This window comes from Candidozyma pseudohaemuli (assembly GCF_003013735.1).
Source record: "Candidozyma pseudohaemuli strain B12108 chromosome Unknown scaffold00014, whole genome shotgun sequence".
Lineage (NCBI taxonomy): Eukaryota > Fungi > Ascomycota > Pichiomycetes > Serinales > Metschnikowiaceae > Candidozyma > Candidozyma pseudohaemuli.
In genome coordinates this window covers 253,227-276,250 of record NW_020194448.1, presented here as the reverse complement: position 1 = coordinate 276,250, position 23,024 = coordinate 253,227, and the positions used below count along the sequence as shown (strand labels likewise).

At 46.9% G+C, this 23,024-nt stretch overlaps 14 protein-coding genes across 14 annotated transcripts; 7 read left to right on the top strand and 7 right to left on the bottom strand.

Moving 5' to 3' along the window:
- Window positions 1-538: 538 nt before the first annotated feature.
- On the top strand, window positions 539-4,285 carry SLN1 (Sln1p; the record flags this gene model as incomplete). Its single annotated transcript, XM_024859780.1, has 1 exon — window positions 539-4,285. The coding sequence occupies one exon, from the start codon at window positions 539-541 to the stop codon at window positions 4,283-4,285; it is 3,747 nt and encodes a 1,248-aa protein (XP_024712162.1).
- Window positions 4,286-4,629: 344 nt separating this feature from the next.
- Window positions 4,630-7,176, top strand: DAP2 (Dap2p; the record flags this gene model as incomplete). The annotated part of the gene is made up of 1 exon (XM_024859779.1): window positions 4,630-7,176. One exon carries the CDS (start codon window positions 4,630-4,632, stop codon window positions 7,174-7,176), a length of 2,547 nt encoding a protein of 848 aa, XP_024712161.1.
- A 333-nt stretch (window positions 7,177-7,509) lies between these two features.
- Window positions 7,510-8,016, top strand: TMA19 (Tma19p; the record flags this gene model as incomplete). The annotated part of the gene is made up of 1 exon (XM_024859778.1): window positions 7,510-8,016. The coding sequence occupies one exon, from the start codon at window positions 7,510-7,512 to the stop codon at window positions 8,014-8,016; it is 507 nt and encodes a 168-aa protein (XP_024712160.1).
- Window positions 8,017-8,071: 55 nt separating this feature from the next.
- Window positions 8,072-9,352, bottom strand: C7M61_004457 (tRNA:m4X modification enzyme; the record flags this gene model as incomplete). The annotated part of the gene is made up of 1 exon (XM_024859777.1): window positions 8,072-9,352. The coding sequence occupies one exon, from the start codon at window positions 9,350-9,352 to the stop codon at window positions 8,072-8,074; it is 1,281 nt and encodes a 426-aa protein (XP_024712159.1).
- Window positions 9,353-9,587: 235 nt separating this feature from the next.
- On the top strand, window positions 9,588-11,027 carry BUD22 (Bud22p; the record flags this gene model as incomplete). Its single annotated transcript, XM_024859776.1, has 1 exon — window positions 9,588-11,027. One exon carries the CDS (start codon window positions 9,588-9,590, stop codon window positions 11,025-11,027), a length of 1,440 nt encoding a protein of 479 aa, XP_024712158.1.
- Window positions 11,028-11,180: 153 nt separating this feature from the next.
- C7M61_004455 (uncharacterized protein) lies at window positions 11,181-12,513 on the bottom strand (the record flags this gene model as incomplete). Its single annotated transcript, XM_024859775.1, has 2 exons — window positions 11,181-11,195; window positions 11,227-12,513. The coding sequence occupies 2 exons, from the start codon at window positions 12,511-12,513 to the stop codon at window positions 11,181-11,183; spliced, it is 1,302 nt and encodes a 433-aa protein (XP_024712157.1).
- A 98-nt stretch (window positions 12,514-12,611) lies between these two features.
- Window positions 12,612-14,204, top strand: C7M61_004454 (uncharacterized protein; the record flags this gene model as incomplete). The annotated part of the gene is made up of 1 exon (XM_024859774.1): window positions 12,612-14,204. The coding sequence occupies one exon, from the start codon at window positions 12,612-12,614 to the stop codon at window positions 14,202-14,204; it is 1,593 nt and encodes a 530-aa protein (XP_024712156.1).
- Window positions 14,205-14,233: 29 nt separating this feature from the next.
- On the bottom strand, window positions 14,234-14,972 carry C7M61_004453 (3-oxoacyl-[acyl-carrier-protein] reductase (NADPH); the record flags this gene model as incomplete). The annotated part of the gene is made up of 2 exons (XM_024859773.1): window positions 14,234-14,249; window positions 14,287-14,972. 2 exons carry the CDS (start codon window positions 14,970-14,972, stop codon window positions 14,234-14,236), a joined length of 702 nt encoding a protein of 233 aa, XP_024712155.1.
- Window positions 14,973-15,241: 269 nt separating this feature from the next.
- On the top strand, window positions 15,242-15,577 carry C7M61_004452 (uncharacterized protein; the record flags this gene model as incomplete). Its single annotated transcript, XM_024859772.1, has 1 exon — window positions 15,242-15,577. One exon carries the CDS (start codon window positions 15,242-15,244, stop codon window positions 15,575-15,577), a length of 336 nt encoding a protein of 111 aa, XP_024712154.1.
- Window positions 15,578-15,656: 79 nt separating this feature from the next.
- Window positions 15,657-16,142, bottom strand: PGA48 (Pga48p; the record flags this gene model as incomplete). Its single annotated transcript, XM_024859771.1, has 1 exon — window positions 15,657-16,142. One exon carries the CDS (start codon window positions 16,140-16,142, stop codon window positions 15,657-15,659), a length of 486 nt encoding a protein of 161 aa, XP_024712153.1.
- A 569-nt stretch (window positions 16,143-16,711) lies between these two features.
- C7M61_004450 (mRNA-binding ubiquitin-specific protease) lies at window positions 16,712-19,237 on the bottom strand (the record flags this gene model as incomplete). The annotated part of the gene is made up of 1 exon (XM_024859770.1): window positions 16,712-19,237. One exon carries the CDS (start codon window positions 19,235-19,237, stop codon window positions 16,712-16,714), a length of 2,526 nt encoding a protein of 841 aa, XP_024712152.1.
- Window positions 19,238-19,913: 676 nt separating this feature from the next.
- C7M61_004449 (uncharacterized protein) lies at window positions 19,914-20,792 on the bottom strand (the record flags this gene model as incomplete). Its single annotated transcript, XM_024859769.1, has 1 exon — window positions 19,914-20,792. One exon carries the CDS (start codon window positions 20,790-20,792, stop codon window positions 19,914-19,916), a length of 879 nt encoding a protein of 292 aa, XP_024712151.1.
- A 71-nt stretch (window positions 20,793-20,863) lies between these two features.
- Window positions 20,864-22,213, top strand: C7M61_004448 (uncharacterized protein; the record flags this gene model as incomplete). Its single annotated transcript, XM_024859768.1, has 1 exon — window positions 20,864-22,213. The coding sequence occupies one exon, from the start codon at window positions 20,864-20,866 to the stop codon at window positions 22,211-22,213; it is 1,350 nt and encodes a 449-aa protein (XP_024712150.1).
- Window positions 22,214-22,328: 115 nt separating this feature from the next.
- Window positions 22,329-22,670, bottom strand: C7M61_004447 (uncharacterized protein; the record flags this gene model as incomplete). The annotated part of the gene is made up of 1 exon (XM_024859767.1): window positions 22,329-22,670. One exon carries the CDS (start codon window positions 22,668-22,670, stop codon window positions 22,329-22,331), a length of 342 nt encoding a protein of 113 aa, XP_024712149.1.
- Between the last annotated feature and the right edge of the window lie 354 nt (window positions 22,671-23,024).

The window sequence follows — 23,024 nt, the reverse complement described above, 5'->3', positions numbered from 1 at the left end:
TACACCTCCAAGGCCAAGCTTGATCGTCACACGAAGAGCTTCTGCATTTGCGCATGAAGCAGCGGGATCTGATCTCCGAATGAAGAAATGCCACCTGACCAGGTGTGTTGACAGGTGAGGCAAATCTCTGGGCGATCGGACCACTGGTGCGTTCACGAGATCTCGACCCTCGCCAATGCATCGATGTTTTTCAAGCCCGGTTCGAAAAATTCCGTCTCTATATTTTTCTTTTTTCTTTCAAATCTACAATCTTTCCTGACTCTCCTCATACTTCATCTTTATTTTTTTTTTGCCCGCTGGGTTTCGCTACGTCCTGTGTGCCGCCGTGTGTGCCTAAGCCCAGGATCTATTTTCACCCAGCTTGACGATATACCGAACCCTCATCCCTGTTTTCTCCAACGAACTACACCTAATACCTCAACTCAACGAATCCATCCATACACCCAGCCTGCGCTCCGCTCCTGCTTCATATTAATACTGGCATCTCGGCTTTTCTTCCTGCCCCCACTTTTCATCCCTGGTTGATGGCCTGATAAACATGAAGCGAGACGGTAAACGGAGAAGACTCAAGATCGGGATCAGACCCCAGCTCATTATTCTTGTGGGTTTCTCGTCGCTTTTCTCCCTTCTCATCCTTGCCTTGGTCGCCGGTGTCTATTTCCTGAGTAATTTGGCGTCTTTGCGTGCTGAGAGGTTGGAGGTTATCGCCCAGATCAAAAACACCCAAGTCCAGCAGTCCATCCAATATCTATTTTACCAGACATACTGGCTATCCACAAAGGATGGAGTCAGCGAGCCCTTGCTGAACTACAGAGCGGGAAATAACTCGAGGGACATCTTTAGTGATGCCCAGGTCGCTCTAGATCTGTTTTTATCTTCGTCGGAGATGTTCGCCCTGGCGGCTTTGTACGACTTGGACTCCAACATCGTGGCGGAATCTCGAAATAATAACACAAACGTCTCGTCGGCTCTCGATTCCGTGCTCTATGCCTTGGCGGAAAACACAAGTATCCCCTCAGCTGTCATGGACAACAGAAACCAAGCATCCGACACAAACCCTCCCATTACAAATGCATACTTCACCGGCCCTCTACCGAATGACACATCCGCAAATGCCACCTACTTCATAGGGATAACGCTACCGGTGTACTCCAATTCGTCCATTATCCTAGAATCCGCAGCTGTGGCTGGTTACCTCACTGTCATTGCAAACGCCGATATGATCAAGTCATCCCTACTGTACTATACACTGCTGGGTGATAACAAATACTCAGTCTCCTTGATCAAGGCCTACTACCAGAACGAAACGGTTGCCGGTATCGGACGACATGCGATCGGTTTCGAGCTACTATTTCCGGTCGAAGGTCAAACTTCCATGGAAGCTAATCGATTTTACCCGATAGACTCATCAGATGCTGTAAAAGAAGCAATCGTTAATCAGCAGGGCGTCGTTCAAAATGCAAAGTCGCTAGATAACAGTCGTGTTGCAGCGGGATACGCTACCATGAACGTCGACGCCCACAATTACTGGACTGTGATGATAGAGCAACGAAGATCTACTTTCCAGAGCCCCATGAAAAAGCTTCAGAACATTATGATTGGTGTCGTCATTGGCATTGGTGTATTCATGTGCCTAATAACATTCCCACTAGCTGTTTGGTTCGTGGCACCCATCACTCGCCTTAAAAATGCTACGGAAGCCATCACAAGATCAAGAAAAGGCAAGAAAGGTGGCGGTGGTAGCACAGGTGGCTACGGCAATAATCCGTACGGTGATGGTTCAAGTGCACACCATGACGATGGTGCACCTATCGACCCTTCGCCTGATCCAGAAGGTGACATAGAAAAAGCCCAAATCTCGAAGAGGAACTCGGTCAATTCCGTGACATCCGGATCCACTGCATTCTCCACTGGCATTCGTCTTCCTGATCGCATACCTCCATCCAAGAAGCTCTTCAAAGATGAGTTGACAGAATTGTCTGACGCATTCAATATCATGACTGAGGAACTCGAGAAGCAGTACTCGCATCTCGAAGACCGTGTGAAGATGAGAACTAAGGAGCTTGAGGCCTCGAAGATCGAAGCTGAAGCCGCAAACGAGTCCAAAACAATTTTCATCGCTAACATTTCGCATGAGCTCAGAACTCCTCTTAATGGTATTTTGGGTATGACCTCCATTGCCATGGATGACAATGATCCCCTGCTGATTCACGACTCCCTCAAATTAATTCACAGATCCGGTGAACTCCTTTTGCATATCTTGACAGAACTCTTGACGTATTCCAAGAATACGTTGAACCGTTCGAAGCTTGAAAAATCCAACTTCCAGGTTTTGGAAATCCTTTATCAAATCAAATCCATTTTCGGTAAGCTAGCACTCGACCAGCGTGTGAACTTGAACATTAGCTTGCGTCCAAACATATTGAGAAAGCTCATTCTTTATGGAGACTCCAATAGAATCATTCAAGTGGTGATGAATCTTGTGTCGAACAGTTTGAAGTTTACACCTGTTGACGGCTCAGTTGATGTCACATTTAAACTTTTAGGAGAGTATGATCACGAGCGCTCTCAAGCTGTTGATTATGAGAGAGTCTACGTGAAGAAAGATGAATTCTTGCTGACTACAGGTGAGATGCCACCACTTACGAAGCATCTGTCAACAACTGCAAGTCAGCGTCGTACATCTCAGACCAGCGCCAACGGTTTCTTTTCGCTTAAGAAGAAAGAGTCGGAAACGAAGCCTGTGCAAACTAAGCCCAAGGATGATGACGACGCCCAGAGTATCGTCACCCTCTCCACTGCAGAGTACGAAAATGCTATTTTCAACTCACAGTTTAATAACAACAAGTCATTACCGGACACGCCTCGAACAAGGCCACTGGTGTCACCTGCTACATCAGTTAACAGCAGCTCTGGTGAACAACAAAACGGAGTGAAAACTCCCATTGAAACGATGGAAAAATCTTCGCCACTTCAAGAAAGCACCTCCCTGGCTTCGCTCAAGTCTCTCAAATCTAGCGGTATTCATGAAGCAGAGGTTGAGAAGTCTGCGTCGACGGAAGACACAACTCGAAAGGACAATTCATCGACCGTTGAGCAATTCCCATCTAATGGCCCTCAGCACACTGTGACTCAATCAATGGATGGCAAGTTGGAAAAACACGCTAGTAATCGTGACCTGAACCGCATGTCTGTCACTGGCTTCATATCTAACAGTGAGCTTGTGAAGAACGAGAAAATCTACAAGATGAGAAAGCTTTACGTCCCACGTTCGTGGGTTCTTCAGATTGAAGTGAGAGATACTGGATCTGGTATCGAACCAGCCTTGCAAGAAAAGGTGTTTGAGCCATTTATTCAGGGTGACCAAACTCTTTCGAGAAGTTATGGTGGTACAGGTCTCGGTTTGTCCATTTGTCGTCAATTGGCAAAGATGATGAAGGGTACTTTGACTTTGAAATCTACGATTGGACAAGGATCTACCTTCACTTTCACGGTACCACTTCCTCAGAATGGTGAAATTGTGGTTCCAGAGGAGGAGATGGAAGAGTTTAGCAATGACGTCTTCAACCCAGACTCAAAGGTGAACAAGAAGGTTGCTTTTGATGTTGTCGAAACACCAAGTGAGCGTAAGGACGTTGCTAGTACGCCAGAGATTACGGAAACATCTCCAAGCAAGGCCACATTATCACCTAGCGGAAATGGATCTACAATTAGTCCCGCTTCTCCTCTGAAGCGCAGCTTACATATTAGCCTTCCTCAGAGACACAACAGCCATCTCTCCTCAACAGGAACAGCTGAGCACAGCAGGAGCAAGACTAGTATTCTTGATGATTTGACTCACCTCCGAATCTTGGTTGCCGAGGACAATTCAGTCAATCAGGAGGTCATTAGAAGAATGCTTCGCCTTGAAGGTTTCGAGAACATCACCATGGCCAGCAATGGTGTTGAGGCAGTGGATTGTATCAAGAACTCTTACGACACAGGCGAGTTTTTCAACATTGTTTTTATGGATGTGCAGATGCCCAAGATGGACGGTTTAACAGCCACCAAGCTTATCAGGAACAACCTCAAGTTCCGCAAACCAATTATCGCTCTTACTGCATTTGCAGATGAGAGTAACGTGAAGGAGTGTTTGAGCTCCGGCATGTCTGGCTTCCTTTCCAAGCCTATCAAGAGAACTAATTTACGTCAAATCATAACAGAGTTCAGCACTGAGGTGTTGAGCGAGATTGTGACTACACCTGTGACGTACAATGACGACGACGACCGAAGACTTGCGCTTTAGTCTTGAAAATTTATGACCCAAACTTTACTTTTAACGAGACGTCTCGTTTCAAAATTTCTACCCATGCATTACTATACTTAGTTTTAATAGAGATCCAGGTTTTTTTTCGCAGCCAACGTAGACTGACGTCATGCAGGTAAACAGTCAGCAAGCCACTCTGAGGTTTTTTCGATTGCAGCAGTACCTGGAGCCACCCAGGTGTGGTGCCGTTCACTGGCTTATATGCCGTATTTTGGACATTTCTCTGCGCGAGGCTTCAAAATTAAAGATTAATACGAGTTTCACATCTTCTTCATTTCATATATTCACTTCACAAACCTGTTTTATTATTTCCACTAAATTCCATGTCTTCGGAGACTTTTGAAAAGGAGTATCACATCTCCGAGAAGTCACCATACCATGGTGAGCATTTCAAGCTGAGGAAAGAAAGAACCCTTCGAACACTAGCTTTCATACTACTGCTAATAGCCGCTATTATCTGGGGTTCCGGGTTCTTGATTAATGCCGTTGACAATTTTTCGGCCCATAACAGCGTCACCTTTAATGAGCTGAAAACTCCACATTTCTTCGAGTCACCGCCTCTTCTCACCAAAGGGAACTCCCACGGCCAGTCTGGCAAAATCCCACTTACTTTGGAGCACATCAGAGAGGGCAAATTCCGTCCACAGTTTAAAAACCTACAGTGGATTCTGGCTCCGGAGTCTGCCACCCACGACCAGGGTACCTACTTGCTCGAGGACAAGCAAGGAGATAACACTACCTATGTTGTGAAGAGCATCTTGGATTCAGACTTCCATTATGTTCTTCATGAGGGCAGCTCTTTCACTTACAACGGTGAGACGTATGACATCGATGCATTGGTGGCTTCTCCAGACCTCACTAGAGCAGTTCTCAAAACCGAGACGGTTAAAAGCTGGAGACACTCATCTTTTGCTATTTACTGGGTGCTTGATGTCAAGACCCAGACCATTGCTCCGTTGTTCAACACGGAAGACAGGGTAGCTGTCACCTCTTGGGCGCCTACTTCCGACAAAATTGCATTCATTTATGAGAACAATGTCTTTATCAAGGACCTCATCCAAGGTGACATCATACAAGTTACTTACGACGGAGGTGAACAGACCTTCTACGGAAAGCCTGACTGGGTCTACGAAGAAGAAGTGTTCGCATCAGACATCGTCTTGTGGTGGTCCCCTCAAGGTGATAAGTTGGGCTTCTTGAAGTTCAATGACAGCGAAGTTCCTGACTTCCCCATTCCTTACTATGTTCAAGATGGGTTTGAGGAATATCCAGAGCTTGTCAACATCAAGTACCCCAAGCCGGGCTACCCTAATCCAAAGGTTGATTTGGTTCTCTACAACCTTGAAGCTCGCGCCGAATCTGAGCCTGAAAAGGCAAGAGTTGCTCAACTTAATACTTCATTTGACGACAAACTCATAACTGAGGTCTTGTGGGTGTCTGACGACTACCTTTTGGTCAAAACCAGCAACAGAGCGAGTGATGAATTGGAGGTGTTTTTGGTGAACACTGACGATTCTAAGGGAGAGCTTGTTAGAAAGCATCATGCTAAGGACTCTTGGTTCGAAGTCACTTCAAATGCCATCTATGTTCCGCGCAATGAGTCTGCCGGTATTAAGCATGATGGTTATATTGATCTCATTGTGCATGAAGGCTACAATCACTTGGCCTACTTCTCTCCACCAGAATCTTCCGAAGGCAAGCTACTTACAAGCGGACAATGGGAGGTGTTAACTAATGTTTTCGATTTCCTGAATAACGAGATTTATTTCCTGGCCACCAAGAAGTCCTCTGTTGAAAGACATATCTATTCTGTGAGCCTCACCGATGCCATCCATTCGCAAAAACAACCAAGCATCAAGAATGTCACTGATGTCAGTGCCGAGGGCTGGTTTGGTGCCTCCTTTTCATCTGGCGCCAGATTTGCCTTAGTCTCCAACCAGGGTCCATCCGTTCCTTATCAAAACTTAATTGACCTTCACTCCAAAGAGATAGTACAAGAGATTGAAAACAATCACGAAATCTCGGTTACTCTCGAGGAATATGACGTTCCACAAACAACGTATTTCCTGGTTAACTTGGGAATTGACGAGGTCACCGGTGGGGAAATTTTGGCCAATGCAAAGGAAACAAAACCACGCCAGTTCGATCCTTCCAAGAAGTATCCAGTGTTGTTCTTTGTTTACGGTGGGCCAGGTTCTCAGACTGTGACTAAGACCTTCGACGTCGGCTTCAGCGAAGCTATTGCTTCTGAACTTGATGCAGTTGTAGTGACTGTCGATGGAAGAGGTACTGGCTACAACACCAACGACTCCAAATTGGGCTCTAGATTCAAATTCATCGTACGTGATAGATTGGGTCATTACGAGCCAATTGATCAGATTGCTGCAGCATCGATTTGGGCAAAGAAGCCATACGTCGATTCCAGCAGAATTGCCATCTGGGGCTGGTCCTACGGAGGCTTCTTGACCTTGAAGACGTTGGAGACGGACAATGTTGATCATGTCTTCTCTTACGGTGTCTCAGTCGCTCCCGTGACAAAGTGGAGACTATACGACTCTATCTACACGGAGAGATACTTGAGAACCCCACAAGAGAACCCTAGCGGTTATGAAAGCGCTAGCATCTACAACATGACCAACTTCAAAGATGTGAAGCGCTTCTTAGTGATGCATGGCTCCGGAGATGATAATGTCCATTTTCAAAACAGTCTTAGTCTCATCGACGACTTCAACCTCGCTGGCGTGGAGAATTTCGACTTCATGGTGTTCCCTGACTCGGACCACCTGATCCGTTACCACAATGGTAATAACGTCGTATTTGACCGCATCAAGAGCTGGATCGGACGGGCATTTGCTGGCGAATTTGCATAATCTCTAGAAAACAAGGCGAGGCTGGCTGCGAAAAAGGTGCGTCTGCCTGTGTCTTAAGGGCATCTCGCGTGCATTTAAGCTACGCTTTACCACTGACTAGTTGCCGCTTAATCAACCTAATCACTCAATAAAGACACAATTCGGCCGTAGAATTGGGCTATTGTAATGTTGCTTCCTCGGATTTGACCGAATCTCAGTCCGTAGCGTATGCCCATCGCTGCCGGGTAACCCTCCCATCTCACGTGGCCGCGCCTATACAGAAAATTTTCCACGAGTATATAACTACCGCATTTCCAGTTTTAAAGCTGCATCTACAAAACCGACCCTAATAAAATGTTGATCTACACTGACATTGTCTCTAACGACGAGTTGTTGTCCGACGCTTACGACATCAAGGAAGTTGACGGTGTCGTTTTGGAGGCCGACTGTTCCATGATCAAGATCAAGAACGGTGGTGATGTCGACATTGGTGCCAACCCTTCCGCTGAGGACGGTGCTGATGACCTCGAGGAGGGTGTTGAGACCGTCAACAACGTTGTCCACTCCTTCAGATTGCAGCAGACCTCTTTCGACAAGAAGTCTTTCTTGACCTACATCAAGGGTTACATGAAGCAGGTCAAGGCTCACTTGTCCGAGAACGCTCCAGACCAGGTTGAGGTTTTCGAGAAGGGTGCCCAGGCTTACGTCAAGGAGATCATTGGCTCTTTCAACGACTGGGAGTTCTTCACTGGTGAGTCTATGGACCCAGACGCCATGATTGTCTTGTTGAACTACCGTGAGGACGGTACCACTCCTTTCGTCGCTGTGTGGAAGCACGGTGTCAAGGAGACCAAGATCTAAGCGTATTTGTTTCTTTGGTTGTTTAATTAGCAAATATATTAATCGGTGGAACCGTTTACTTTTTTGTAATGCAGATGCACGAATTCTCCAACGTGATGGCCTTGTCTGTGTACGTGAAGAGCTCCACGTTGTAACCAGGCATGGCCTTTTGAGCGGCGTAGACCCTGCTCTCGTCTATCATTCTCCTTGCAGCGAGTCCTAGGCTTTCCCGTTCGCTAGCCAGTAGCGTACTATCGTCGTTAGGACCATCATCTCGTTTTCCACAGACTGCCCAGGTGACAATTCTTCTGAGAGTGATGAAATCCTGCTCGTTATTGATCCCATTTTCTTTGAGGTAGCTTCTTGAGTCGGGGAGTAACTGGTTGTAGTGGCATATATGACGGCAGCACATAGCCACTAACAAGCCATGAAAGTTGCCGTTGTGTAGAAGCGATGAATGCAAGAGCAGCTTGAGTGTTAGGTCTGTAGCTACACCACAGAGATGCTTGGATATGCAAACGACATCTTGTGGTTTTTCGCTTTCAAGGAAATTGTCAAGATGGAGATGCTCAATGTCTATTCTAGATCTCTTAATCTTTGGCATCTGCTCGATCTTCATTTCCTCACAGTCCTTGATGATCTTGCTGTCCATCTTCATACGGTTGGTGCCTCTGTCTATGAGCCCAAAACCATAGCTCTCTTGGAGCTCTTTGGAATCATGGATGTTGCATGCATTGACTGCCCTGGACAATTCGGCCTTGCCGCAACCAAATTCCATGTAAAAAGCCGAAGTAGAAAGAAGTCCATTCTCCTTCATGTTTCCCACCAAAGACAGCTGCTGGATTATATGCTTCTGATTCTCCTTCCCATCGAGCCAAGAGTCTAAGCCAGGATGAGAACTGCTCTTATGACGAAGAGGACTGTGTCTTTGTTGATAAGCTTTGATGATGGGAATGACCTTCTGGAAATCCTCGGGACCAGGCAGTTTGACGTCGCTTTTCTCCACCTCCTCGTCTCCATACTTGGTGTTATAGTTCTTCACGTACCAAGGGTCGTGCTTCTCCTTGGGTTTGGCGTTGCATTTCTTCAAATGAAACTCCAAGTCGTGAAGCCATACGGTATGCTTCGGATCTAGCGGACAAGGAACTCTCTCACCCTTAACCTCAGAAGCTGGAGTGGAATCATCATGCACCATATGCTCCGAGCAGAACTTGTGGCCCTTCTTGCGCTGCATGGCACACTGGCGGTTCTTTTGCTCCAAGAAGTATTCACATCTGTTGGGTGACACTTTCTTCTCCTTCTTGGCTCTTTTCTGTCTCTTGGGCGTCTGCCCTGTGGCCACCTCAGTTGAGCTCATGTAGTTGAAGTTCGCAGTATTATCTGGAGAAGCCCGCCAGAGTGAAAAGTTGGTTACCAGGATGAAAGTTACGATGAAATCAAAGATCTTCGCGTTTGTTAAGAAAAGTTAAGTAATTTGAAAGAACGAAAGAAAATACCCCTTCAAAATACTTTGAAGGTCTACTCCAGGATTATTGTGGACTAGGGTGGGTGCGAAAATAGTCGATGCTCATCTCGCATCTCTCGGTACTACCATGAAGCAGAACAAAAACGAGCTATGGAAGCTCGATCTCATAGAAACCAAGTTTTTCAAAACTACTCCGAGATTGCAATCAACCAAAAAGCTCTTGAATGCCCGGAAAAACGCTAAGCTTTTGAAGAAGCTACCCCAGACGAGAGAAGAGGCACATAAACAGATCCATGCTCTCAAGAAAGACTTGTTCGAGAAGAAGTTCCACGGATCGTTTCTCAAACTTCATCGTGAGGTTCTCAAGAAGATGAAAACTGATCTGCGTGCTTGGAAGAATGACACCCACGAGTCTCTTCGGAACTTACTCAATTCTGCCTTGACTGTGAACTACATGGTGGAAGCTAAGCTTGTCAAGATATTCATTGCCGCTGTACTCAACACCAAAGAATTGAAAAGCTCGCCACCTAGTTATCTTCCCGAAGATATTAAAGACAAAATCCTCAACAAGAAGAATCCCTCCAATCCTAGTCGATTCTTCATTGACCACTGCCAAGACGACAAGATTGCCAACGGCTACATCTCCAAGCTTTGGAACGCCAAAGATATGAAGAAGCTCATAGAGGAGATTGACTGGTCGTTCAGGAAGGTCAGAGGTGATTTGACTGTGGATGAAAAGAACACTAGATCTGCCTCTACAGGTAAGAAGGCGGGCAAGGACGATAGCGATGATGATGATGACAGTGACAGTGAAAGCGAAAGTGACAGTGACAGTGATTCTGAAAGTGAGGAGGAAAGCGATGCCGCTAGTGAAGAGGAAGATGTCGCTGCCAGTGGCTCAGATGAAGAAATGGATGCTGAGGAAGCTTTCGAAAAGTATGCTGCCTACGACAACTTAGTTGCTGGTTCTGATGGAGAAGGCGACTTTGAGGCTGACCCCAATGTGGATTACAACGAAATCACAGACGAGGAGCCCTCCGAGGAAAGTGAGGACGAGTTGGATGAGAAAGCCCAGAAGAAGAAGTTAAAGGAATTGAAGAAGAAGGAGAAAGCGGAAAAGAAGGAGCAAGAAAAGAAACACAAACTTCCTTCATTGGCCACTGGCTACTACTCGGGAGGTTCCGATGATGAAGACGATGTGGATAACGATAAGGTTGTGAAGGAAGCAACCACCACGAGGAAGAACAGAAGAGGTCAGAGGGCCAGACAGAAGATTTGGGAGCAGAAGTACGGTAAGAAGGCCAATCACGTTCAGAAGGAGAAGCAAAGGCTTCTTAATGAGAGAGAACAGAGACAACAGGAATTCGAGGAGAGACAAAGAAAGAGAGACATGAAAGCCCGTCTCGCTAGAGAACAAGAGGAGGCCAACAAATTGGCGCCTAAGCTGGAAAAGAAGCCTCCGTCTACTGCAAGCCAGAAGATGCATCCTTCTTGGGAGGCCAAGAAGATTGCTGACGAAAAGATGAAGGCGGTCAAGTTTACGGGTAAGAAAATCACATTCGATTGATTTATTTTCAGAGCTCAGATGGGTCGAGCTTGAATTCTCTTGCAATATCCTCCTCGCTCATTGCTTCACAAACAATAGGAGTTTCCAACAAGAATCTGTACTGGCATTTCTCCGGTTCGCTGACAGAAACAATCCTGCTGTCGGCAGCGCATATCATATCCACATAGGCTGATCTATGTGGACCATTCCAGCATTTGACTCCGTGCTCAAAATGCAACGTTGAGCCTGTGACACCGGTCAAACGCCCAACAAGTGTATTATCTTGGTAAATGGAGTCTAGATATCCAATCTTGTAGTTGTATTCGCCAATCCTGCGATTGACCCATTCTTTTTCGACAGCTCTGAGAATGTCATCCTTGCCGAAAACTTTGGTCACATTGTCTTCGTAGATGGAGGCTTCTGACTTTTTGGAGTGCAATTCCTTCTCCAACTTTTCGATGGACTTCTCGATGCTGGTGATCTCTTTATTGCTGACGGGGGAACTAGACTTCTCCTCCTTTTGCTCGTGCTCCTCGGTCTTTGGCTTGAATGTGTTGACGAATTTCGTGAAATAGTGATGCAACATGTTGTCGAACGTGGGTTCGATGGAAATGTAATCTTGCGGATTCAAGCTAGGTGGTTTGAGGCTCTTCAACTTCTCAGTAAACAGCTCTATTGAGAACGAGGACTTCTCCGGTTCTTCCTCCTTACCAGTGATGTATTCTCTGAACTGGTTGACGCACTGCTTCACACTGGCATCGTTGTAGTTGGGGTTGTAGTTTTCCACTAAGTCATTCAAGAGACCCTCAAGTTTGCTAATAGTTGACTTGCTTCTTTTTTCGGAAGCAATTGAGTCTTTGATGTAGCTCTGGAGCTGCGTGGTCAACTCTGAGATTTGCTTCACCGTACCTTCATCCTCTGAGCCTTGTTCAGCACGTTTTTTTGCATCCGCGAGTCTCTTCTTCTCCTTTTCAAGCTGACTTTCAAGAATGGCTATTTCTTCTTGGATCTGCTCCAATTGCTGGACGACAGCAGCCTTGGCACGCTCAGCCTTTCTAACATACTGTTCACGAATTCTCAATGCCTTGTCGATGTCAGTCTTCCGTGTTTGAACAAAATTATCAAACTTTTGCTTCACTTCAGCACACCTGTTAGGGCACTTACCACTGGCCCATTCGTCGGAACCGTCGCAACAGATTTCGTAATCGCAGACGCCGTCATTGACCTTGAAGTTCTCAATGTAACCTGGGAAGAATCCCTCATTGGCACAGTAGAAACCTTGTTTTCTCAAATGGGAGCATGCAGCAGTGCCTGGCTCGTCTGATCCATCGGGACAGTCACAGATATCGTCGTTGATCTGACTATGGTCAAGCACTATAGATGGGTCCAGGAGACATGCCCATTTTCCATTGTCCGCCTTATATAGATGCTGGTCTTCAGGTTTCACTCCTATGATATCCAGGGATGCCACCAAACCGGCCAATGCGGCCCACTTTAATATGATCATGATGAGGAGTTGGCTGAGATCTAGGTGTACCTCATTCGCGCTATGTATCTAACTGGATCAACACCTTCTGTCAATACACATATATGTAATGATATAAAATGGGCAAACGGCAGCCTGCAAATGATACACTAAGCATACTACGATGCAAACGGATGATCCGACCGCTTATCTCCAAGATCGCTGCCCTTACAGACATTTACATCAAGTACCCATCCAAATTTGATCTCGATATTGAAAGCTTCGATATTGTGCAGAGAAACCATGGCAAGTCACTCACTTTCATCAGTCCAGCAACCTCCGATGATCGACTCTTATCGTTGAAGCCTTATCTAAGCCCTGAATTGCACCAGGCGTACAAGGAAATCTTTGTTATTTTCAAGAACATCATACTCGCATGGCTGCAAACCTCACTGAATAGCAGAATTCCCAAATTATCCAGCCTAGCATCATACAAATTAGGCAAATGCATCACATTAGGTACAAAGAGCTCTCATTATAGACTAAGTCAAACCGCTTTGTTTGATGCTGATACGTTACCAAAGTACCTACAGAAGTACCATGATGAACTCTCAGACGACATAGACGATTGGCTCACTATGGAGCCGGAATCCGTGACGGAGGCTCATCGTACGGACTTGCTCTACGGCTATCTAATACATTTGTTGGTCTTCAATCTGCGGACAATCTTCTACTGCCTTTTGCCAGTTTTGGTACATTGGCTACAAGAGCAAAAACTATACTCTCTCCTGAGAACCCTTCTCTACGAGTTCTTTCTATTCCTGTCAGTGGATATCGATCAGCGAGAGGTATCTGAGTTGACAACTGAAGTGGCTCAGCACGATCCGAGCCTTCCTGTTTTTTGGCTCTTCCACAACATCGGCTATTGGAGACGATTGTGTGAGCTTTGCAAGCTCACCACCATGGATGCCAGCAACAAACGCTTCCAATCATATGATAGCATATTTATTGAGATTCTTGCCAAGACAGACCGGCTTTTTCTTACTGATGGGATCGACTTACAGCATATCTATGATAAACTTCAACTGAATCCCCAACACCCGCATAACACTTTCATCTTGACTTCCATTCTAGCACAGATCATCAGTTTGTTCAAGAAAAGCTTAGACTCAGCGTCCACGTCATCTGGATCACTAATGGTATTCCGAGCCTCACTCAATGACTTCACTGAGTTCCTACGAACCTGGCTTTCCTTGAGTGGAGACTGTGTCTTCAATTCGTTTGACGGTGGAAATGAGGATATGTTTGACGCTATAAATAATACCGTCGATTACATGTTGAAGCATTGCGTTAGGGCTGTTCGTTATCTCGAGGGCGTGTCGCTGAAGAGCCGAAGCGTTGAATTGGTGTTGGAGGATTTCAAAAACATCCACCACCGCATTCTAGCATTTCAAACCAATGCCCAAATTTTGCATGCTTATTATCTCGACAAACCCGAATTATTCGACATCAATGGGGCCAAAATCACCGAGGTCAGTCGTAGTTTGGGGACGTTAATGGCACACAATTGCGAGTACAACGAGGTAATCGAATTTCTTGTGTGGTTCCGTGATCTTGAAGACCCACAAGGCTACAAGCTATCGAAAGCTCTATTTAAGCACTTCTTCAGAGAAGACCTGGTGCTCGGAGACATGGACATTGATCACGTTGCATGGGAGCTATATGACCTGTAATAAATAAAAAAGTGTCTACTGGGCAGGCTCTAAGAAACGGTGACCCTTTCCGTCAGCAATGAGTAATTGACCATTCAAAGACTCGTCCGTCACAAGCTCAATGGCATTATCGACAGCATCCTTCATCTGGATGACAGGGAAGCTGTTTCCTGCTGGAGCCTTCTTACCCATGTCGGTTTCCTTCACCAAAGCAGGCAAGACGGAATTGACACGGATGGATCCCCGCAACTCATTGGCAAGCGATTTGGTGAAACCCAAAAGACCAGCTTTCAGGGCTGCATAGACCGTGGTTCCTGGACTGCTAAGGCCGGTAAAGGAAAGCACAGAGGAAACATTGACGATGACCGGCTTCTGCTTCTGCAGCTTGCCAATCTTTGTGAATGGTTTGATTGCCAACTTGCTGAGAATGATCGGCGCCACAAGGTTTGTGTCGATGGTATCGATGATGGACCGCTCTGGAGCTCTAGCCAAGAGGGTATTGGTTGTTGTACCGGCGCAATTGACGAGAATGGAGGACTCGTTCAAGGCCTCCAACAAGAAACTGTGGTTCTCGGGCTCCTTGCCGTGGGCCAAGTCTAGAAGGTTGTAAGTTACAAACTTATGCTCCTGGTATTCCTGTCTGGCTAAGTTTTTCACGTTGTCGTACATTGCGTCGGAGTCTCGGGCCAATAAGGTTATGGAGGCGCCCAATTCGGCTAAACCTTTGGAAATCGCCAACCCGATGCCTCTCGAGGCACCAGTAACAATAGCACGTCTTCCGGCAAGCATGGTTGAGTGATGAGAAGATTGCGAACGGCTCTATTATAGGAATCCAGGCAAGAGCAAGTCTCGCACCATCCACAAAAACGGCGCAGATGACGTATGTGAAGAAGCAGGTGGCAAGAGCTCCGGAGGAGCCGTTATTCAAATGTTCTTTTTGATCTTTAAACTTTGGACCAATTGCCACATAGAGGTGCTGCAGTGCTAAGTCTATGCAAATTAAGTTTGGGCAGGCTTGAATGCGGGGCGGAAAATTTCAACCACAACATCCTCCTGCCATGAGTAAAGCATTGAAGAAACTCGAGTGGCTTGTGATTATCTACGATAAGCCTGTCAACCAGCGACTCAAGTTTAGACCCACGCATTTCCAAAGTATCCCGAAGCCATTCCAAAGCGGTACTCTCACTAGTGCTGGTCCAGTGTTCAAGGACGAGGAACGGAGCCAGTTTGCTGGTTCTGCGTTTACAATTGCAGCAGAAAAGAAGGCAGATGTCATTGACTTCTTGAAGAACGACGTCTATGCCAAGGAGGACGTGTGGGACTTTGACAATGTTGTGATCCACCCCTACACCCCGGTGGTGAGGGCCCAGAAGGACTTTCCTGAGCAGAAGTAGAGCTTACGGCGTGTGTAGCGAAATCCATTTATTAGTTGTTAAGCGAAAGAAGAGGGTAAGCTAAGGAGAAAGTAAGTAATTAAACGAGAGCGGCGGCAATGGCAGCCAAACCAGCAGCAGCACCAGCAGCGACTCTGCCGGCGTTGTTCTCAATAGTAGAGACGTGAGCGGCAGAGCTTGGGTGAGAAGCACCTGGAGTAGACTCACCAGCCACAGACGAGTGTGGAGCAGAGTGGCCTGGCTTGGTGGTGGTCTCGGCAGCAGAAGATGGGTGCTGGTGAGGAGCACTAGAAGATGGGTGCTGGTGAGGAGCAGTGGTCTCAGGAGCTGGAACACCTGGAGTAGGCTTCTGAGAAACGACGGTGGTTGGAATCGTAACAGGACCCTTGACAGTCAAGGTGGTGGCCTCGGTGACGGTGATGGTCTTGTTGTTGAAAACAACGTGGGTTGGCTCAGGACAGTAGGTGGTGTAGTCGGTCACCACAATGTGGGTGGTGAGGGTGACATTGTTGGCGGCAGCGACACCGGCAATAGCAGCAGCGGCAGCGATGTTAGTCAATTGCATAGCGAAAGAAAGTTGAGACGATATGGAGAGCCAGAGGGCCGGCGCCCGCCCGCTTTATATAGTTGCACGTCTGGGTTCTGTCCTTCCGTTTTGGGCATTACACTTTTGTATTTTTTTTTTTTTTTTGCATCCTGGAATTGCCCACAGTTATTCCTTTAGCCTCTCTGCACCGGCGTGTCAAGCCTGTGCAGAAACATGTCAGCCACAGTTGACGTACATCCACATAGTGTCTCACACTTTAGACTTCTTTGCAGCCAGCAGCGTCTGCTTTCGTTAATACATAAACACGCTGTGCTGCTGACTTAAGCTTTCGAGGCATCTCATTTCCTCAGGCGGTAATGCCCCTTATCTGTTTTTGGACGCTGTGCAGCTTTTTTCGTACCTGGCTGTGGCGGTCCGCAATGCTCAGTTGGACCCCTACTGTGGGTCTCTCCACTGTTTTGGCATGCCGATGGACTTGCAGCCAGTTATTTTTACGCCGGCGCAACAATGGGCGCCGGGGCTTGAGAATCTCGTTTCTTTGCTGTTTATTTACTCTATTCGTGTGGCCCCGAGACTCTTCCTTCATCTCACTTCCTCTGGTACATCAAAATGTACGCACTCTTGTCCTTGGCCTCGGGGGTTTCCACCACAGCGTCGGACGAAATCGCCTCCACTGATGTGTCGTCGATCCGCAACCACTTCTTGTCGCTCGCCGTCGACGTCTCGGCGATGCCATTTCGGTAGACGTCGCACGTGTAATGGCCGCCCTCAGCATTTCGGCCGTGGTGATATATAACGCCCACGAGTTTGTAGGCGGGCTTAGGGTCGGCGGAGCGAAGCGTTGAGCTAAGACACTCGGGTGGAATTTCCAAGTCCAAGTCGAATTTGACGTCCTTCATCACCTTTTCGATGGTGCCGTAGCTCACCGACTCCTTGCCGTTGGGCTCGGAAGAGCCCTCTTTGCTCAGGTTATCTGCCTCCTGCTGGTAGGCAAATCTCTTGAGCTGGAGAAGCAACACTTCTGGAAGCTGGTCAATGAAGGTTTGCTTCTTGGCAGTAACCTCACGCTCAGCGTCGATCTTGAACGGAATCCTCTCAATTTGATGCAGATTCCACAATGCATCTTCTATAGTGGTCACGTCCTTCTGGGAGATGTCAACCAGCATACATCTGAAAGGATCGACCGTGATAGACTGGGACTCCTTGCCCTTTGGTATGGTCAACACACTGCGGAACCTGCCGCCAAAAATCAGGGTAATGGGTGATGGTTCAACATCGACAACCCGCTTTTTGGAAACCCGTTTCCCGCTGCCGACCTCTGACCATCCGTTTGTCTCCTCTTCCTCATCCAGGGCTTCGACTTCCTCGCCGTGGTTGAGTGACTGCTTGGTGACGCGATAAGCAGTCTTAATTTTGCTTTTAACGTTCTGCTTGCTTGCACTGTCATTAAGCTTTTGCTGGCAAAAGTCTATGAGCTCATCAACCTGTGTAGTTGGAACTGTAGCCTCTGCACGAACAAAGTCCTCATGAAGACCGTCCAAGAAGTACGTCAAAAACTCCTCTGCATCTTCTTGCTGACCCCATTTGAGATGCTTAAACTTAGTGTTCTCCACAAGCTTTTGGTAAAGAACCTCGGGAGAAAGCGGCCTACCGACGACAATGCCATGGCTATTGAGTGAACCGTTGCTGCCGTTGGAACCATTTTGGGTTGTAAGCTTTAAAAAGTCCTTGATAAAATGAATGGTTGCATCAACAATAGGCTGCTGGGAGGTCTTGTCAAGAGAGCCGACAGCGTGCTCATCAACATAGCGAATTAGCTTGTTGAATGGCTCGCAGAACATGAGACACTGGAGCACAGCATTCATGTAACATATGTTACCCGTATTCGTCAATCCTCTTGGATTGATAGAATATGATGGGTATGAGTTCAAGGAAAACTCGGGCTCGAACAACATCTTCAACAGCAACAACCCAAGGGCTTGCGGCCCGTTGTTTATGGATGGTGTTGGAGAGGCAGACTTACTCTCGACAGCAGCTTGAGTGGTCTTGGATGCTGATGCGGTCTTCTTGGATACCTTCTTGGTAGCTGTGCTCTGAAGCACAGAGGCCCAGTTCGATGGTCTTGTCGTTGCGTCGTTCAGGTCGTTATCATTATTAGGTTGTTCTTGGTCAGCGGACTCAGAGTTGGCAATTTCTGCGGGGTATATAAGCTGGGTGGCAGATTTACCGGTGCTGTGGTCGAGGACAGTGAAAGTAGCGTTCTTGTTGATGATTAGATTGGCGAGGCCACCCGATTGGGTCTTCTGTTGTTGAACGTACTTCTGCACACGACCAAGTTTAGATGCAAGTAGATTCTTCTTTTCGCTGGCGGCCTCTGATCTAGCACTAGAGTATTCCTCGGGAGAAGTGCTAAATAGAAGTGGGAAGGTTCCGACAGGCACGGACTCCTCCTTTTTCAGCTTGGGCTCTTCAGTTTCTGTCTGCTTCGTCTCCTCTTGTTCTATGACTTGTGTGGTGGGAGGAGTCTCTTCAGAAAGTGTAGAGGCTGGTTCTGGTGCCTGCTGAGGAGGATATGCATCTGTCTGGGGGGACACCGAGCGGGCCGTGTAAGGATCATTGACTTTTGCGGGCTGTCCATAAGGATCCTCGACGGGAGCGTCGGCGTAATGACTGTGGTGATTATTATGACTATTATTGTATGCATTGTGGCCCTTGGAAAACTTCTTCTGTTTCGTATTGTTGTTGGGAGGCATGTAGCCGTTCATGCCGTTCATGCTGTTCATATGTGGCGCCATGTAGGGCTGTGGGAATGGCGTCGTTGGCATGGGATAGTATGGGTACCCCATCATGTACTCAGGGTAACCCATGTATTGCATGTATGCGCCCGGCACTTGGCCACCGTACATCATCTGGGGATGCTGCTGGTAAGGCTGTTGCTGTTGTGGGAATGCCTGGGGCGGAGTTTGATATTGTTGTGCCAAAACGAATGGCGACTGGCCTGTTGGGTTGAAGGCAGGAACGTCGCCTCTGAAACGGCTCTGGCGAGGAGCAGAACCGTCCTTTTTGGTCGAAGCCTTGGATGATGACGGCGTGGTGACTTTCGATGTGGACATAATGCTGCTGATTCTTACTTTGGCTCGGAACTAGTGTAGGGTCCGTTAGTGATTCATAAAGACCGAAATGATATGGGTGAACTTCGGTGATAAGTTGAAATGCAAGGGTGGAATCTAAGCGATGAGAGTGTGCTTAGCTGTTATATATGGACAATTAGATGCTTCAGGTCAAAGGAAGCGGGATAAGGGTGGTGTATGTTGAGAAGCTAGCGGAATAGGTTGAACGAACAGAAAAAAATTAGCCAAAAAAATGAGTACATAGGCAGGATCGCCGACAACGCCAAAGAAGAGCACACTTTTCAAGAAAGTTTTGGTATTGGGGATTCAACTTTTTCTACGAATTGTCTATCTTTAGTCGTCATGATGAAAATTATTTCTATCTTGTCATGGCCGCCTGATTACGGGCCCGAACAAACTTTTTTGTGGTTCACACGATAGATATGTCGCGAGCCCGAGGACCTGAGACATGATTTAAGCAAGGCGTCTGAAAAAGTGAGTAGATTCTTCACTGTAGATCCTAAACGATGTCAGCAATTGCTTTTTGAGGTACTTTGAGCTTTCCTCATTTGCTATGAGCAACTTTTGTTTGAAACTTATAGTTGTTGTTTCTGGCAATGCGTGATTTCATTCACCGAGCGCATGAACGGAGCATCAACTGACGACCAATTCTTTCACACTAGCTGATGCTTAGAGCCTCAAGGATTTGCCATGCTTCCGTCACCTTCTCTTTACGGATAGGCACACTTTCGTAGTTATAGGCAGCAAGAAGTACCGCTAACAATTGGGTGCAAATTGGAAGCGGGTCGACGGAGACTTTGGGCTGACGCCTCAGAAGAAAGTCGAGTATGAGACCGTTTTCGTCATTTCTTTCGTAATCTTTGATGATGTCCTCAGCTGGGATTTCTGCGCCTGTTGGGGGATATTCATCGAGAAACTCCTCGCTCGAACAGAACCAGTTGTATGGATCCACAGTGACAAACTCCCCCTGGGGCCATTTTCTTTCTTCTTCTTTTGGACTTTCCTCAGTAAGCTCAACGGTCTTCGTGTCAAGCTTCAAAGTAAGCCCGACTTCGGCTAGCATGCGTCGTAGCTCAAGCCACTTGTTCGTCTCCTTCTCAGGCACCTCCTCCACCACTGTCTCATTGTAGACCCTGAGAAATATCGGTGGAGACGTTTTTTCCTGTTTTCCCGTGAAATACTCTTCTGCTGCATTTTCCAAATCCACGCCTTCTCCAAGCACATCTGCCCGGATATTTCCACCAGTAGCTAATGCCAACGCCTTCGTGTACATGTCTCCAAAGGCGTACGTTAAAAGAATCGACTTGTTCAGATCGAGAACAACGTCTGCCTTTTCAAATAACTTCCCCTCCTCATCAAACCTCTCTATATCCAGCTTGAGCTCGTCCAAGTCTTCCTCGAACCCAGCCATGTACTCATATATTTTCTCTACGTAGCGACGCCGCCGAAGAAGTCCTGAGGCCCAGCTTGGAAACAAGGTCAAAATACGGGAGTTTTTCTCGTGAAGAGAAACCCGCTTTGGCTCGGCCAGCTCCATCTTAAGGTGTATGCGAACTTCAATCTCCTACCACCTACTTCGCGTTACACCATAACAAGCTGAAGGTCACCATGTCGTGGGTCGACACTTTACCGACTGCGTTGCAGATCAAAATCAACCAACTTGTAACAGCTCAGCCTTCGAGCCAGGTGATTCTTGATGAGCTCTACGAGCACTTGACCAGCCCCAAAAAGAGGAAAACTCCTCAACGCAAACCTAGAGAGTTACCTTCTGCCAACAACGGCCAGCCCAACCCACACCATGTCAAATTTTCCGGCCCTGTGAATCCACAAGAAATCATTTTTCAGTTGACAAACTTGTCCTTTGGCTCCCCAATAAGAAGAAAGTACAACCTTCTATTCCATTTGCTCATCTCGCCAGACAATGTCCCGCATCCAGTGCTTTCGATCGTCAACATAGCAACCCAGACTCCCGAAATGTCGGTAACGGGCCTCAAATCAGCGATCAAGCTTTGTATGCTTGCACCTATTTTGGGCCATTCCACTGTGCTGACGAAGAAAGATACGGCTATGTTGTGTCTCTGGCTCAACGACCACGCTGCTTTTGACGCCAAAAATGACCCTATTATCTGTAACATTAACCTAGACGTCATCAAAAAACAGCTTATCGAAGATGGCAAGGTGCCTCCTCATGCGGAGCATCAGGTTGGTGAGGATGATTCCGAAGGTGACGCTATCAAGCCCATCAATGAGCAAATCATATTCTTCTTGCAAAGGCAATTTGGATTATGTGGTATTGAGCTTCACAACTTCATGCCCTTGGCCAGGCCAATGCAGAACACTTTGAAGTTCAACGCTGATAGCGCTATCGCCATCTCAACTAAAGGAAACAACATTTGCGATTTCGTGGCGGCTAGTGCTTACAACGGCTCCAAAGAAGGCAGTCTTCTTCTTCTCAATACCAACGAGGAGACCGCTTTCATGATTTTCGGTTTCAAGAAACCTGTTCTTCTCATAGAATTTTCGACCATCAGAGATATTTCCTACAAGGACATCACCCGTTTCACATTCAACATGTTGGTGACAATTGCCAGCGCCGATGGTGAGGATAAGGTTCTTGAGTTCAGTATGATCGACCAACAATCGTACCAGGAAATCGATGATTTCGTGAGGAGAATGAAGATTCAAGATAACTCGTTTGATGCCAAGTTGCGTGAGAAGCAAACCGAAAATACAGAGGCTGATGTTGTCGAGCCCGCCCTACAGGAAGCCGAGGCCGGTGGCGATAGTGACGACGAGGAAGAGGATGGAACCTACACAGGTGGTGTTGAGGAAGGTGAGGAGGACGACAGTGATATGGATGCGTCCGCTAGCGAAGGCAGCGACGGCGATGACTCTGTGAGCGAGGATGACGACGAAGACGACGATGGTCTTGACGACGATAAAGCTGACGAAGAGTGAAGAAGCTCTGTACTACTATAATACATCTAGACATGCTAAGGGCCACGTTCTTATATTAGTGGTGATGCAACTATACGAATACAAAAGTGAAAGTAATGGGATGACGTTTGTGAGCTTATTTGTAGTTCTGACCGTACTTGTCGAACAACTCAAAGAACTTACTGGTTCTCTTAGACGCAGTGATTCTGTGGTCGCCCTCCAAGTCAAACTCGTGGAATGCATCAACTTGAGCCCTCTGCTCACGCAACTGGGCCAATCTTCTAGTTAACAAGTGTCTGTTTCTCTCGACAAAGTGGTCACAAATGGCGTAGCCTCCCAAGAAGGCACCAATCGACAAGACGTAACCTGGAACTCTGTCCCAGGATCTGCCGAATTGCTTGCCCACAAGCTGAACTTGGAGCCTTCTGGCCGAAGCACCAAGAACGGTACTGAGAATCACACCGGCCGCAGTCACCATTATATATTGTAATTGATGGACGGTAGTATGGTTATGCTTTATAAAAAGTTTTTGTGCGAAGGTAATTGGGCAGTGGGCACCTGTACACCACAACAGTCTGGGGAACCCATAAGACGGATTCCTTTCGACAGTATTGATATAACTGAGGTAACAGCTATCTTATATTCCTCATATGTGCTACTGTAACATTGGGTAAGATTCAGTGTGTTCAAGTTGCCTGGAATTGCTCCCAATGAATGGGTGCAAAAAGCAAACGGAGGGTGGAAAGCCAATATTGACACTGTAATTAGAATTTAGTTGACAGATCATTCTGAAATTAAATTGCTTCTTTCTGTAAAGCTATGTTGTTTTTCT